At 34.9% G+C, this 17,270-nt stretch overlaps 1 protein-coding gene across 5 annotated transcripts in view; it reads right to left on the minus strand.

The window, feature by feature from the left end:
• Positions 1 to 17,270, minus strand: part of pdlim5a (PDZ and LIM domain 5a) — a 51,441-nt gene that overhangs the window by 14,543 nt on the left and 19,628 nt on the right. For 3 of the 5 annotated variants that reach the window (XM_055048994.1, XM_055048993.1, XM_055048997.1), the window contains exons 4-7: positions 11,757 to 11,793; positions 10,870 to 11,288; positions 7,944 to 8,116; positions 7,775 to 7,811 (exon numbers count right to left, since the gene is read on the minus strand). In XM_055048994.1, the coding sequence (XP_054904969.1) occupies positions 7,775 to 7,811; positions 7,944 to 8,116; positions 10,870 to 11,288; positions 11,757 to 11,793 (666 nt within the window). Of the gene's footprint in view, positions 1 to 7,774; positions 7,812 to 7,943; positions 8,117 to 8,332; positions 8,357 to 8,479; positions 8,501 to 9,803; positions 9,827 to 10,869; positions 11,289 to 11,756; positions 11,794 to 17,270 lie in introns of all 5 variants that reach the window. The other 2 variants (XM_055048995.1, XM_055048996.1) reach the window with 2 other exon arrangements.

A 17,270-nucleotide genomic window follows, 5' to 3' on the forward strand; every position in this document is an offset into this window, starting at 1 on the left:
GAATACCAGCACACTAGCTTGGGTGGGCTAACAGACTCTCTCCAGACACATTGCAGCCATAACACATAACTGTGGTCGATGCCAAAAGTTGGATCACCACAACCTTTTCCCCTCCTGTCTGATTATTAGGGAACTCATGGCAGACAAATGTTATGGCAACTGGAGTCATAGTTACACCGGGTTGTGTCTGAATGTTTGTGTGAGTGAGACAGAAATAGTAAAGGAGAAAATACTAAGAGTGATGGAGTCAAAATAACCAAGATTATCCAACCTGAATTAAGAGCAAAGTGGAATAAAGAAACAAACTGTTTTAAAGACACTTTGACGTCCAACTCATTAATGTATTTTTTGTTTCTGATTCAAACCTGGATAAAACAGAAGATAATGAAAAGATGGATGGATTTTCAAATTCTCTTCTTTGAAAGAGCAAGACCTTTATTTTGAAGGTCACTAATGACCTTTATGTAAAAGGTCACTAATGACCTTTATGTAAAAGGTCAGACACCATCACTTTCTTTTTAGTTCAAATCTATGGGGAATTTAGAACACAGTGCTGCAATGATCTAACCTATGAGACATTGATCATTTATTTAGAAGCACAGCTGTAAACTTTATTTTGGAGGTACAAATTATTCCCCTGAAATCTGGTTTAGTTTAATTAGGAATTTGCAACCTACTCTTGCATAATTTAAAGATAATTTGTCAGTTATATTCTGAAAATAATCCTTAATGCATTTTTAAAGCAGAAAAAATATGTTGTTGTTTTTTTCAGGCCTGCACAGTTGAGGTTCAAGTCCAGGCCAAGGATCTTTCTGCATGGAGTTTGATGTTCTTTCCATGCCTGCATTTGTTCTGGTTCCTCCCACAGTCCAAAAGTATTTTTGTTAGATTAACTAGTTGCTCTGAACATTTCTTAAGTGTTAATGCGTGTGTGCTTGGTTGTTTGTTTTCTTTGTTTCCCTGTGATGGACTGACAATCTGTCCACTGTGTACCCTGCCTACCACTAAATGCTTGCTGAATTTACGAAACAGCCCAATTTATTAAAGTTTGAATATTTATATGAATGTGAAAGATCTACATTAACAGATATAAGAGAAGCAATTGTAAGATAATTTTAAGGTGACTTTTAATGTAATATTCAGTTAGGACAGTACTTACAAACTAATATATATGCATACAAATTGAATACAAATATAGCCAAATTTAACCATCCTAAAGTTTAAATTTATATTTAAAACAATATAAAGCTTTTAGATATAATCACATACTTTTGTTACACAAATGCAGAATCTAATCTTTGAACATGTGAGCCCTAACTAACAAAATATTTCACTTATCTGATCAAAATATGCTGTGGTGGGTAAATGAGTTACAGTGCAATGACATTAATTATGACAAATGCACCAAGATGACTGTTGTGTTAGCATTGATTTCCGCTAATCAGTCTATAGGGTGCACAATCCTAATCTAAGTAGTCGGCCACTGGAAGGAGACAATCAGACTGCACAAGATCTCTCTCCATTTACATCATGAGCCCAATTATTTTGTGTTTTATGTGTCCGGGAACAGAGGCCACTGAACCTATGTCACACTAAATTCTACTGTATTCGCCATATGCAGCTAATTTTCTTTTACTGTATGGAGCCAACTAACTTTCTTCCTCTGTATTTTGATACAAGAAATAAACTTAAAATCACCACCAACAGCCACTTTTTTAAGCTACAGTTAGCAGCAGGTAATGGTCTGTCATATTGTACTTGGAAATCCTTTGACACACCTCCTTTGCCCTTGTGACCTCTCAGGTGTGACACAAACAATACAAGATGCTGTGGACCTCATTTTCTTTGAAAAGTCTTGAGAATCTTCTTAGAAGTCATGGTATCATTTACCCTTTTAATTACTAGGATGTTTTGAATAAAACTCTAAAGGGATGAATTTAGAGTTTTATTCTAAAAACTCTAAAAGATCATTCCCTCTGTTAAATACAATGAGGGGTAAAGTAAATTTACAACAGAAGGAACCAAATATTGTAAACTTCAACATTTCAAAGAGTTTTCTTGGGGCAATTGATAGTTTTTCATTCAAACTTTGGTAGAAGCAGCAACAACAATATCAGCCAACCAAACTTACATCTGTTTTGAACTTACAGCTCTATCTGAATGAAAATACAGTATTTACTGGGCATCAACTCATCAAGTAAAATGTTCTTGTGGGGAAAAAAACCGCTCATCCCCATCAAGCCAAAATAACTAAAATATTATTAAAGGATCTACTTATTCAGTCCTTCCCAACATTTTAACAACCTCCATTCCCATTAGTCACACTGAATGGCTAATGACATGTGACAAATAGAACAGGAAATAAGATGTTACTCCGTTCATCATTCATTAGAACTCATTACAGGACAGCGCATTAATATTCTCCTCCAATCAGGCAAATTACATCTAAAATTGAATGCATTTTACATGGAAGGGATGTTTATTTTGGGTTTGATTGTACTCAATTAATGCTGACCATCTGGATTCACCGGGCCACATATGAATCCTGTCAACAAGGAATAATTAAAGAGGAAGTAGAGGAAAGCGAGCTGAACAGATTTGTTCACTATTGTCATTTTGTTTTGCGACCCACTGCATTCAAACCAGCATGCAACAACTCCACTATTCCAAAAGCTGCCAAATTGTGACCTTTGTTGGACATTTTAATGAGGGAAAACAGAGCAGATCTCATATTATGCTATTTACATAATGTATAATAACATGTGTGTTGTAGGTCTAAGAAGAACTTGTTTTATGCAACTCATAAAAGTGTGGGTTTCATTTGAGCATCGGACAAATGTTTCATTAACACAGCTGACTGCGGTCCAGCAGATCTCCCTGCCACACAACAGATGGTCTATAATTTAACAGCGTGATATTCTCTGGATGAAACTCAGTCCTCAAATGTGCACCATACTATTCATGTGTGGAGATTCACACTCATACTATGACAAAGTCATCCATTTATTTATACAGACACCCATTCCAACAGACACATGCAGACCTTTTATTGCTTCATGGCCTGGGTGTCCAGTTGTTTCCACTGACTGATGACTGATCTCTCTGAGATGCTGCCAAGTTGTTTTACAGCCACCACAGAATGTTATAGTAGCAATGAACTGTCGCCACACAGACACATGTCCAGTGTCTTGTGGTGCTGGCACGGTTTGAATAAACATGGACTTTTCACTGTCATGGATGGCATGTTCAGTGCTATTACTTATGCTGTTGGATAAATATAGGTGCTCAACTTAACAGCTTTCCGGATATGTATGAAAGTAGTTAAAGTATTTTATGTTAAAGGAAAAAAATAGCTCTGCATTTAAATTGAAAAGGCATCAAAAAGCTAATAAAAGGCTTATACCATGAAAAAGATCAACACTTTATTGGTCATTCAAAACTATCTACTTAATTTCTTTAATTTACTCTAATTTATGGGGGGAAAAAAAGAATGCGAAAACACTTTAGGACAAGACAGAAAATGATAAGTGTTGAGAAAATAACATTGACTTATGAGTCATTCAAAACTATCCATTTAATTCCTAGAATTTACTCTAATTTAAAAACAGAATACGGAAACAGTATCTTCACAATTTCCCAAAAGTTTTTGTAAGTTTGTCCAAAGTTAATGTCAGGTGTAGGCATCAGTGGCAGTACTTTCACTGGGACTATATATTATATGGATACCTACCTATAAATATAGGTTTTCCCCAACAACGTAATGAACTGGGAAAAAAACTGCATAGAAGAACACCCTTGTAACTGCAGAATCTTGCACATTGATAGTAAGTCTGATTTGATATCTTGCACTGCTCTTCATGAAACTGTTTTCATTTTTTTGCTACTTAAATACAAATGCATAAAATATGTCAAAAATAGACGTCAAAGAATAAATAAGTGAATTTTCACATTTCTTTTATGTTTCACATTCAGAAAAACAATTTAAGAAATATCAGATATAAATGTAGAGGAAGGATATTTTTCTTATTTTTAATTGAGAAATTTAATAGAAAAATTCTAGTGAACCAGTAAGCTAGTTAGATTTACTGGGGGGGCAGGCATGGTGATCTAAAAGCACCATAGTGATTACCACTGTTTTCACAGCATGCAATAAAAATGACTATAGCTGAGAAAAATATTTTAAGCAATGTAAAACTTTCATTATTTTGTAACTGGTGTGTTTTTTGTGCAGGACACATGTCAGTGTAAAACAATTATCTTTATATCTACCAGTTTCTCACTGTCCATTGTAATGGCAACTATCATTTCCATTACAAACGCAAACATTTTAAAATGTATGCCGCCATCTAGTGGTAAATAATGAAAACGGCTGTTTCGAGTTTAAAAAAAAAAGAAGAAGAAGAAGAAATGAAGGTGGAAAATTATTTTATTATCAAAATATTCCAGGCTTCACAACATCCTTGCTCAAATATTTCTGCAGTAAACAGATTCCGGTTGGTGAAGTCAAATGAAAATGACTTAATCATTATCAATCACTAGTAACTGATACATTTTGTCAGATGAAAAACACACCAAAGGTTCTCAAAACCTAGGAGCCCTTAAGACTCAGCACATGCAAAATATTCTGCAGTTTTATTGGATGTATGTATTATACTGCTGTCTTGGCCAGATCACTTTTGATTTGTGATCTGGCTTTTTATTTCAAATTATTGAAACAATTACACATATAATTATACATTATATAATCTTCCGAGAAACACAATTTTAGGCTTCAATAAGCTTTAAACCATAATCATCAAAATTAACAGAAATAAGCACATCAAATGTGTCATTCTGTGTGACAAATCTGGATTGAATCACTGAAAAAAAATTTTTTTTAACGACATTCTGATTCACTGAGGTGTGACAGCAGGTGGTCTAAAAGACTTCGGTTGTTTAAGGCAGTGGGATGGCAGTAAAGTTATTGTTTTATGTAGACTTGTGTACTGCTCATCCATACGAATGAGCAAGGAGTCGAGAGAGTGAAGAGGTGTGGTTCAGAGTTTATAATAAACTTTATTATATAATTTCATTGTGAGCATACCCATCAAACAAAAGAGAAAATAGACAAGTGTTTGCAAAATATTTAATTGTGCAATATCAATTGCTTAGCTTCTACAGAATTTTATTCTTCAGGACAAAACTATCGATGTTTTCCCTTGCACCTTTATTTTAGAATTGGTGGCACATTTTAGAAAAGTCCAGCAATTGAAAGTTTAATGACTATAAAAAAATAAAACCTTAAATGGATTTTATTTAATTAAACCAATCAAAGTCAGTGGTTTTGTGTTTATTTACATATTTTCAGATGTACAGAAAACCATAATACAAATGCACTTTAATCCCATATACATTTCTGAACTATCAGGTGAAATCACAGAGCAAATTTCTTGCATCAGTTGCTCTTACAGTTTTAATTGCACTCTAGTAGCAATATCACAAGTGGTACAGGTTAAATTTTGGAATTTACAATTAAAGCAGATATATTGTTTTAAAAGATTTTGAAAATATTTCATTCCTTTATAAAAGGTGGCATTCTCAATTTCACCAAACTGCAAGTATAATAAGATTAAAGACAGAAGAAAAGTTACATTAAGTGATTGTATTGTTACTGCCTAGTTCACTTGTCTTTAAAATTATTTACTTAAATCATTCAGGAAAAGGCGACATTAAATCACCAAATTTCTTCAAGAGACCATCACCAATTGTTATCATTTGTTCAGATATTCTGTATGCATATTTAATACAAGGATATCATATCTTACTCTTCAAAGTGTCGTTCCATAAAACCTTCTATTGACATTCAAAATAAATACTTTTACATACTGTAACACACTTTCTTTAATGTATTTAATTTATTTGGCAGAATTGTAGGACCATGGATATTTAAAGCAGGTTCTAAGACACAGACAATGTAAGAAGTGTAAATTAATAAAATAGAAGCAAAACCATTTCACTAAAATGACTACTTTTTCTAACAGAGATTTGCTTACCTTTCATTATATGATCAAATGGGTTAAAAAACCTAAAGCTATGTTCTGGACTAAGTATGATGATGAATCATACATTAAAGATGCATCTGATCTGAGTCTGTCATAAAAAAGATATTTAGTGTTCAAAGAAAGAAGAATGAGCTTCAAGACAAACAAGGCATCTTTTAATAAAAGCTGTGGACACAATATTTCTTATTAAAGAAACATTGTTTAGTTTCTTACTAAAGATACTAAAACACGTTTGCATATTGACAAACACGTTTTAGTTGGATCTAAGCATGAGGAAATAAAGGTTCTTTTGTTGAACTCTATTTTGTGTGACTTTCTCTGCCTTACTGTGTCAAGACAGAATACTTTTTTCTGGCCATGATCCGACCATCTTGTTTTTCCTTTGTTTCATATTTTTCTTACGCTTTTATTGGGTCATTATATGGCCTCATTTGGATAGTGATCAGATTGTATACAATACATGAAGTGTCAAATGCACATGAAACTCATTTTGGAGCATTATTCAACTGAACCTTACAAGCGATATTCAGTAGAATGATGAGGTATTAGAAAAGGCCATTTGCTTTGAAAACTGACTGAAAACAGGAAATCCATAGAAATGCAGAACCATGAATGATAAACTTTCACATGTAGCCTACAGCTCTCATTCTAGTATTATTTTCTTTCACTTCCTTAGTATCACTAGACTTTTTTTCCAATCTTAGCAATCTTCCTCACAGAGACACCTAACACCCCAGGGATATACAAATACAGCAGAATACAACCACTAACACCCACAGATCCACGCACACAGACACATGCGCACACACACACCCCCCCCACACACACACACACACACCGTCTACTGGACATTCAGGGTGCGAGCGGACACTCCATGGTGCCAGTTTCTCAGCTCGTTGTACTTGGGTCCAACCACAAGTCGAGTGGCATTCTTGTTCACTCTGCCATCCAGAACACAGCAGGAAAAGCGAGAAAAAAGTAAGGAGAGAAAAGAGCAACAGAAGAAACATAAAAGAAGAACTTGAATAAATGGAAATAATCATTTTTCAACAAATCTATGAGGAAATGGATTAAAGCCCATGCCAGAAAGAAAGCGCAGTGGCACCAGTTACCAATAGAAGCTGATGATGGTCAAAAAGGATTCAGATGAAAATCTCCACTTTCATTATTGGAATAAAAAAGGCCCAAACACAAATAACAACAAATGTATTATGATTAATGCCACACACCAGCACACAAATGGAAGCAACGGCTTCAGTAATTTATCACAGCTAACCAACAAGAGCATGCAGGGTCAAGAGGTCACGTCACATAACACAACTGCGGCAGAGTCACGATTCTCAACCACACAACAACGAGTTGCATAACATGCAGCACAGCAAGGCTGTCGGATTAACATTTCAACAATACTGATATGCAAATTCATTACAAATAGGTGTAAAATCAATATTGAGCAACATGAAATAAGCGTTAAAAATATCACACGTTGGAATTATTTAAGTTGAAAATCTTCACTCCATGAAGATTTGACAACAGATCAGGTTTAATACCTGCTAACTGGATATAGACATCTGACACTGATTGCACATATTGCGTCACAAAGAGTTGGTATAAGTCTTTTGGTTCTCTTCATATATGAGGATTTTATACTAAACACTCCAATAAGCAAATTGAATGACAACAGAACAACCACAGAAAACAACTAAATTAAAACTCTTTTTAGATGCACTTACTTTGTCTTCTGTGATGCATCAGCTTCTTCGTTTTGAACTAGAAGGAAAATTATTTATTCAAATCAAAATGTACTGTGCAAGTTATTGTAATTTAAGATATTCAGATTTTTTAGTAATAGTAAATTAAACAAAAAATGCATTAAATGGTTAATTTCCATTTCTGCCATACCGTTCTCTGTGCCTGTGATCTGAGCCAGAATCCTGAAAGATCGGGACTGGGTGGTGCCTGTGCGTGGACGCCAATCCTCTGTATCCTCCATTATGCGCTTTCTACTGGCATCAGCGTGAGAAGGCACATGGTAAAAATGGATGTCTGTGTCCACAATATGTTTCCTGGGAATACTGAGAAAAGACAGATGAATGAGGGAACGATCACATCTGAAAGTACCTTTTAAAGCCATTTTATTTTTCCCTGTTTATGGTGGTGGTTACTCCACATTTTTAGAAGTACATATTGTGTTTCATGGAATGAAATAAGTAGTGCTAATTAGAATGTGAAAAAAGCCACACCACACTTTGTTAAATGAACTTGGTGTACTTTTTAAACCAGCATGATACCTTGGAGGTGGATGCAGAGGTTTTCTTGGAAGTCAAGGAGAAGAACAAGGCAATATAGAGTCAAAATAAAGGAAAGGGGCTATAAAAGAGCAGCCTTCATGTCTTTCATGTCTATATATAAAAAAACTGAATAGTGTTAAGACTTACTTTAAAGCATTTTGAGGTCCACTAATGGAGCATCAAAAAAAGGACAAAGCGATAGAAAGTCATTAACTTCTGGGCAAGCATTTGATAGAAATTTAAAACAAAACCATAGAGAAAAAGAAAATGACCTTGTGGAATACAAATAGTACAACAGAAGAGCAGAACATTACGTTCTCTAAATCTGCAATATTTAAGTTTTATTTTCAACCACATGGTGGTGCTTTAAACAGTGTATAAGTCCAAATGGGTAGAATTTCAGTCATCTTTAATCAAATGTTATAAAGATGTGTTGTTTTTCACTTTTGGTGGTGCAAAGCAACCTGGAAATATAACTGTGTTCAGTAAAAATAAATTTTTACTTGGTAGAAAGTGGCTGAAATGCCTGTCACAGTCAGTAAATCAACTCCCAGGAGAAACCAACACGTTGATACACACTGAGTGTGTCTCAATCGAATATCTATAAATACACCCTCTCTTACTATCTTTCCCAGCACACTGAATAGTCTGATTCATGAGTGCCAATAAAACGCATTCTGTTTATAGAAACAGTGATGCGGACACTGAATGCATTACTGTAGGAAGTTTGGTAATGCTGCGAACGTATGCTACCTGCTAAAGATTCACATTCTGTTTGATGAAGTGCAGATTCTACAGAAAGTACACATTCATTTTGATAAAGAATTATTTTTGTGCAACTACTACCTGCTAAAATATATTGTAATTGAAAATGCTGCACTCCTGTGAAATAAAATGTGTATTTGTGATTCAGTTTTGTGTCGATTTTAAAAATCCGCTCATAATTACAAGAGCAAAATGCAATATAATGTCTTTTTTTTTCCCAGAAACTGCCTGAATGGTGACTATTTCAACTAGCTAATCAAATAATAGCTTGCTTCACAAAAATACCAGCTAATCAGCTTATCTATTTTTGAAAACATTTGTGTTATCTTTTAGATGCATGCGAGAAATTCAGAAGCAATCTTAAACAGGATGTAAAGTAGAATATAAATGAGAATGTGTCACTGCTACTACAAAATGTTCTTGGCAAAAATTTCAGAAATACAAAACATTTGTGATCAGAATTATTCACTATTTAATTCAGACTCAGTAAAAAAAGATTTGTTGTTCACAAACTACCCTAAACCTGAATCACAAATACGAACCCTACAAATAATAATGAGACGACTAAAAGAAAAATGAAATTCAAATGTTAACAGTCAGAAGAAAAACATGTCAAAAAGTCAAATAAGTAGGCACAGACACTGAGATTTATGAGTATCAGCTAAAAAACACCAGAGCAAATACTCAACATGCAGCAGACACTAACTTTGTGACTGGACGAGACGTGTTCTGGAAAGCAGAAAAATAAGGGATGAAATAAAGAGAAAACAGAGAGCATAGATTATGTACTTGTGAAGAAGTCTATTGACATAGAAATTGAAACTTTTTGCTCATGACTCCCTTCTGAAACAAATCACACAACATGCACACAAGCAGGCAAGAGGAAACCATGCTGACCCTAAACACCAGCTTCACATATTTCCAGCAACAAAATACAAAAGGTATAATCTGCAAACAAGATAGAGGGAAGTGTCCATGATTAAACATGCATAGTATGGAAAATAATCCAATTATTTCATGAATAATGTTTGAAATATGAAGGCTCATACTGATCATTTAGAGAATTTATTTTCTCATAACATATCAAGCACATGACTGCATAAACTGTCACTTTTCTCTCACTCTCTCTGTACTTTTGTGTTAATTTGTGTTTTTCAGACTGTCAGAGAAAGAGAAACTACTAACAATTTTCAAAAGTGCAGAGAAAATACAAAACTCTTACAGCAAAGTGTGGTAATCCTAGAATTTAACGGGAAAGTAAAAATGAAACAAATGATTCTTAATTTTATTCTAGAAATCTAAAATGTGTTTGTTACTGTCCCACCAGAGAAATTAAAAGGATAGTGACAAACCAAACATGCCTAAACTGCAGGTGAGGGTAAATGACATGTGATGGGAGGCGGTCTACATATTTTTGCTGTATTTGAGGTTTCTAACGTGTCAAGGTGAACACTGTAGTTGCATCCATCTCCTCTTAATTATTTTAACAACATGCTCAAAACATCCTTAACAAAAAGGTTGCAGGATGTAGACCCATTTCTCACTCTCCCCCTCAAAATCAGATTATCAAAATTAAAGTTTTATTTATATGTCTAAAGGTTAATATTTTAGTTTGAAACCATTTCGAGGCAAAGTGGAGAAATTCTGTGATACAGTTAGGGAAGAAACTAAGTGGCAGGTTCTAAGAGTCTCAAGGAGAAAGATAAAAAAACAAAAACAGAATACCAATAATGGATTAATCAATCTGATTAGTTAATGAGTCTGCCACTCACCCATTAAAATGTGGTAAGGCTCCTCCCTGACTCTCCAACAGGCCCCGCCTTTGCCCCATGGCCACCTCACACGCATTTTCAGTTGAGTAGAGATTGATCGGTGTATTATACACTGATGGCTGAGGCGCAACCAGGACAGGGGGGGAGGAGGAAAAGGATGCAGAGGATGGGTAAGAGACCAAAGGAGGAAGAGGGGGAGGAGGAGGACCAATGTGGGATGAAGCAGGAGTGAAGGCAGAGGATGGGGAAGGGATGAAGGTGGTGAAAGGTGGCTGTGAAGGAGAGCATACACCCTCAGAGCTGCAACCCCCATAAGGTCGGGGGGCCTTGTTGTAAGGGGCAGAGCACTGAGACTGGGGATGATGTGAAACAGAGGGATGGGTGATGGCTACTGGTTTTATGAGATCTGTTCGGTTGTCCTATCAATACGACAAAAGAACATGCAAATACACACAAAAATGAATTAAATCAAAGCATAAAACAAGGATGCCTCCCATATGTGTTTGTGTCCAATAAAAACAAATGAATGATGTACTTTTTTAAAATAATGGATTAGTTTTTACAGGCTATGTGTTCAGCCTGGGTTCTAGGAAAGCATCAGTGTTTTTTCAAACAGTTCAATGTAAATAAGTGATGACATGCAACAAAAATTATGTACGTCATTGTTTCAGAAGGGTGTGATGCTCTTAAAGACGAGTTCAAGGCACCACATTCAGTAGCTTTTCATAGAATCATTATTCTAATCAGTTTTCACCTAAATAACATCTATGCAAATAGCACAATGTCTTTTTTTCACATGTGTAGCTTTTTAAAGAATTGTCATATTTGGCAATTGTATTTTTGTAGAAAAGGTTTTGACTTATTACATGAAAATAATTTTATATTACCTTTGGTGCCACTGGAGGGGGCTTAGAAACACTGGATCTGTAAAAGAGTGGGAAAAAAAAGAAGAAAAAAGATCAAATTATTATTATTATTGTCCACCACATTATTTTTCATATCAAAATACTCCTTAAAAGGTTTTTCTACTTGGGTAAAATTACATAAACGCTTCCAGAGTATTTACTAATATTGATGGAAACTATGCTGTCAAAGTTTCAGAGATTATAGTGAGGGGTTTTTTTGTTTTTTGGGGTTTTTTAAAAGAAAGGCAGTCACGATGAATTACAACTGAACCTGAGCTGTGAGCATTAAAACCATTGTGAAAAAATTTCTGTCATCGGCTCTGACAGATTCCAAATGGTTCTGGCTGCGTCTGCATGTCAAAGAGTGAAACGTGAGTTGCATGAGTGGGAAAATGTGGCATTGTTCAAAATTTTTTGAAAACAGCTGTTTTCATTCAACAAAGGTCCATAACAGTCTGATACTCTTTGTGATCATACTGTAAATGCCAGGTCATCCATTAAATACGTTTTTAACCTACATTTACTTACAAATCACAAAATGATTTAGCACACTATCCTAACATTTAAATCATATTTCATCTGTTGAAATTAACCTTTGTTGAAACATACTATATTCTATAATATGCTGAAACTAGTTCAGTCAACAGCAGTTAGGACTAGATTCAAATAGCAGTGGTAATGTGTGTACATTTGCAAAATAAATATAGCTTATAAATAACTTTTCACAACTTGCAATAAAGAGGAAAATTTGTTTCCATAAATTCAGAGGCTAAGTAAACCGAACTGTAACTGAAGACACACAAACGTCAGCTGCCTTGCATTTCTTTCAGAGCAACCCCCTCTGGACTCTTTCTCAGGGAGCTCCGTGTCCTTCAGCTCTGTAAATGAACCAACACTCTGACTGTGCGTAAGAAGACATTAGTCCACAGATACAGATACTTGTTTGGCCTTCTCTGTTCGACTCTTGTTTCCTGCTGGTTTGCCAACGATGCACTGATACTATGATCATGTTTCTTAAATGGAGTTTTTAAGGAGGTTCAGTTCTGGGAAAATTGTGTTTGATGCAACTTTTCTTAAAGTCACTATTTGCAGCAAAAGCTATTTTCTTTAACAATGAAGGGCAATTAAAAACTGGAACAATGATTTCAACTGGAATATATAATATATCTATTTTAAGAGACATTTGTTATTGGGATTTACCTTGCAAATATAGTCACATTCTTACATTTTATTTTCTTCATTATAGCCACCAATGTGGCTGCAATTAGGAGGGTAAGTCTTCACCGGCTTTACAAATTTAGAGACTACTGTTGCATGAAGTCTGATTCATCTTTGTTGAAAATGAATCAGACTTAGTCAAATGCGATGCTTTTAGCATCCGTGGACATAAACAGTACATCTATGCAGCATAATGAACAAATGAACAAATGGGCACACAACATTGAAATCCATGTATCCCTTTCTTCCCACTTCACATGTAAGTACTAGTTTACTTAGCTCTATCAAATAAAATTCCAATAAAACACATTGAAGTTTGTAGTTGAGACAAAATTAAGTAAATGGATTTATAATACATTACTTTGACAATGTACTAGTGTATGCCATGAAGGCTCGGCCAAAAGCAGAATAATGCTAAGCTTAAAATACATTGCTGACTGACAGAGCACACCCTATATTTCACATCGCCTCACTAAGACTGCGTCACCTTTACCCCTGCAAGTTTCCATGGACACACGATTCTGTAAATAGTCTACCTAGTACTCAGTTTATCTGTGGACAGCCTTCGCTTGCACAAGTTGTGGGATGAAAATATATCTGGCACATGAGGTATGAAGGGGAAGACTGGGGTATCAAGAAGGAATTATAAATATGACTCTGTCACCCCAGTGAGCTGTTGCCTCAATTACAAAGCATCTATAGCAGGAAAACAGCAGCATGGAAATATGTTGCCGTCATATACCAGAGTGGAAGCTGTATTTAAGTCAGTCTAATGTTATCACAAAGTCTTTTCCTTGCTTTTGAGAATTTGTATCAAATATATATATATATTTAAGTGAAAAACTCAGATTTCCGCAGTGATACTGTCATGACCTTTGGTGTCTTTTTAAGTGTTGAGTTTCATAAATATTTTCTGATTAAAGGCTACACTACACAAAAGCATTAGTATTACTAGTATTATTGTTATAATTGAGTTTGAAATTTTACTGCATCAGAAACTTTACCCAAGAAATCTGTCCTTTGGAAAGCATTGGGATGTTTTTGGATCATACTGATTACTGTTTTCATTTTGGTCTGACCTGCCAGTTTTAATTCTGACAACTTCAGGGTTTTCTCCTCTTTTATGTCTAGAGAAAAAGATATAAGCAACATCTTACTTCAATGCTTTTTGAGATCCCAAATGTTTAAGAACACACATTTAATTTATTAAAATTTTTATCAGATTGTTCATGTTTTTGGTTATATTTTTTGAAGACTCACCAACTTTGCGAGAAAAATATTAAATCTCATGAATTGTCTGAAGACATAAAACAAATAGTCTTTTTCTTTTTTAATCTGTTAATTCTCTTCTTGTTGTTGCTTGGCCTGTGCCTCAATGTACCACCAGCTTTTTAAATGGATGAGGTTAAAAAAGGTTCAGGATGTCCAGACCCTCTGAACAGAGAGCTGCTTCAATGCAAAGGTTGCTGTGAAACAAACATGATGGTTGAATAACAATAATACTAAATTAATATTTTTTAATAATAGGAAATATTTCTTAGGCTTGATTGCAACTTATGTAGAGAGTTGAGCACAAAGCACAAACAACAATTATCAAGGGCAATGTAAATATACATATTGGAGGGATATTTACATTAAAGAAATGCATTTTAAGCTGTAAATGCTGCTGGTATGTTGTGAATTATCTCTCAAGGAGAAATTTACTATATTCCCAAATGACCCAATAAGGTATCCAAATAACTTATAACATGCAAACAAACATTTTTCATGCAAAGTTTTTCCTTTTCTTTAAACTTTTGTTTTTTCTTTTTTTTAGAAAGGTATAAACCGGAAATAGCAGGCTACAATAAATTAAGCCTGTAAAGAATCGTTCATTTGACAGATTCTTTCCTGGGAGTGAATGTACAAAAGCCGGTCAAAGTGCGTTCACACAAAAACACACAGACAGTGAGGTGGTTGCTGGGTGTGGTGACAGTGAATTCAGCCGTGAGAGGTTAGCCAAGGAAATTTGACTGGGTGAGTGCAATAACACAGACTACAAGGAACAGTATATTCCCTCTATGGTATACGGCCTGGAAATGTTTAATGAATGCGAACTCACACAAAGACATGCAGTATGTCTAACCAAGTTCGCTTTCTGCTTTAAAACTGTTTGACCATTCCTTTGTCTTGCTCCTGTTCTGTAATATTCTATCTGGATAATTTTCCAGTTTAGAACTTTTCTTCATTCATATTTTTATCTAGTTCAGATCCAGTATTTTATTTTATTTTTTTCAATTTTCTTGATTTTAAATCTTGAATAACAACCCATAATATAATGTATTATGTATTCGACTGCATGCAATTGAACAATCTTTAGTTATGACTGACATATTTCTAACAATTGGCATATAAAGTTCAATTGGTGAACTTATACTTAGTGTAACTTCTAAATGGAACAAAAAGTCCTTAGCGCACAAAGGCAATTAAATATAAGCAATGGCAATAAACATGTTAAGACGTACTTTCATGTGTCAAATTGGTTTTTAAATTAACCCTCAAGCTCATCAAAAATGGTTTTCAGCTCTCATACTAATGAATTATGGGTACAAGGTTTTGGTTTTTTTCAAGCTCTTAATTTGTCAGAGTACAAGTGGGTTTTTGTGATGTGCACATGTCTTATCTGTCTACCTTCCACTATTATCTTGGCAGAAGCCATTGCAGGCATTTCACAGAGAATGACATCACATGGACGTCTAACAGAATCCCTGACACTGACCAGACAGAGGAAAAAGTCTATGTTTAAACTGCACCCGCTTCCCTCCAATAACATTACTCATTTAAATAGGCGTGAGGAAAAGCAGCGGTTCAGTATTGAACTATCACAGCTCCAATGCTTTGGTTTCTAAATTCAAAGGATCATCAAACCCTTTTCTTTATTATTATTATTTTTATCAGTTGTCAGGGTATAAGACTACATAGAACTCACAAGATGAAAAGATAGAAATGTTTAGTAATATTTTAGGGAAAACCAAAAATCCAGTTTTCTGTTTTCACAAAAACCATGAAGGTTTCCTAAGTAACTGAAGCATGTAAATTTTACAAGATGATAGTAATGTTGCTTTAATAATTTTGCTCCACATTGACATTATAGCATCAAACAGTTGCATCAGATTTGTCTGCTGCACATTATTGTGAGAATCTCCGCAACCGACAGGTGCTCTAATCTACTGATATCTGGTGACTGTACAGCCCATTAGAGAACAGTGAACTCATTGTGCTATTCAAGGAAACCAGCTTGAGATTACATAAACTCGGTGACATCGTGCATTAGCCTGCTAGAAGTTTAAATCAATAACTACCAGACCAAACAACATTTCCCCAATCGTCCACTCTCCAGTTTTGTTGAGATTGTTGTAATTGTGGCTTCAACTTCAGAATCTTAGTTGACTATTGTGGTTCACATTTTGCTTAAAATGGACCAAACCATTTTTGGATTTTCATCATACGTAGTTTAGCATGAGGATATTATGTGAGAAAAATAACTTTTCCTATGAGACATTTGAATACAGCACTGAATTTAAAAATTTGACTCGGATGATTTTGTAATCAAGTTATTCAAATGTCATTGACTTGATTTGATTGATTTTATTTAACACACTCATTGTCCACATGGTACATTATTTGATAGATTACACAGCTATGAAGCCTACATGCCCTGACCTGAGCCGTTGTTCACATGTCTGCGTACGTCTGATAATCTCAGTTGTAGATAAACCACTGACGTTATAACATGGCTTGTAAAATTTATAGGTTAATTACATGAAGTTAATGAGGTGACAGAAAATGCCACAACTTTGCTTTGTAGGGTAACATAGCAACAAATTGGCACATTTCACTGTCTAACAAAAACACTCAGCGGTGAACTGGTACCCAGAGGAGTCTTAAACACAAATCATGACAGGAAGCAGACACATTAAGCTAAAACCTGCCAAGGCAGGAGAAAGAAAGTAATGTTTCCAGCAGCTTGCTAGTCAGCACTAGAACACAAAACCCCAACACAGCAGGAGTCAGGAGAAGGGCGGAAAGGGAACTAACAACATTTCAGTTGGAAAAACCATGTATGTGTGTATGAATGTGCAAACTTAGAAGTGTAAAATAGACCAAACTTCTGCTTATCCACAGTTCACTGGGTTCCTGCTATGGAAGTCAAAAATCAGTTAAACTGTAAATGTAGACAAAAAGTTTTTTTTTTTTTTTTTTTTTTTTTGCTGCACACACTACTGTGCATGGTTTTAA

This window comes from Poeciliopsis prolifica, unplaced genomic scaffold, assembly GCF_027474105.1.
Source record: "Poeciliopsis prolifica strain line A6 unplaced genomic scaffold, Auburn_PproV2 SCAFFOLD028, whole genome shotgun sequence".
Taxonomy (NCBI): Eukaryota; Metazoa; Chordata; class Actinopteri; order Cyprinodontiformes; family Poeciliidae; genus Poeciliopsis; species Poeciliopsis prolifica.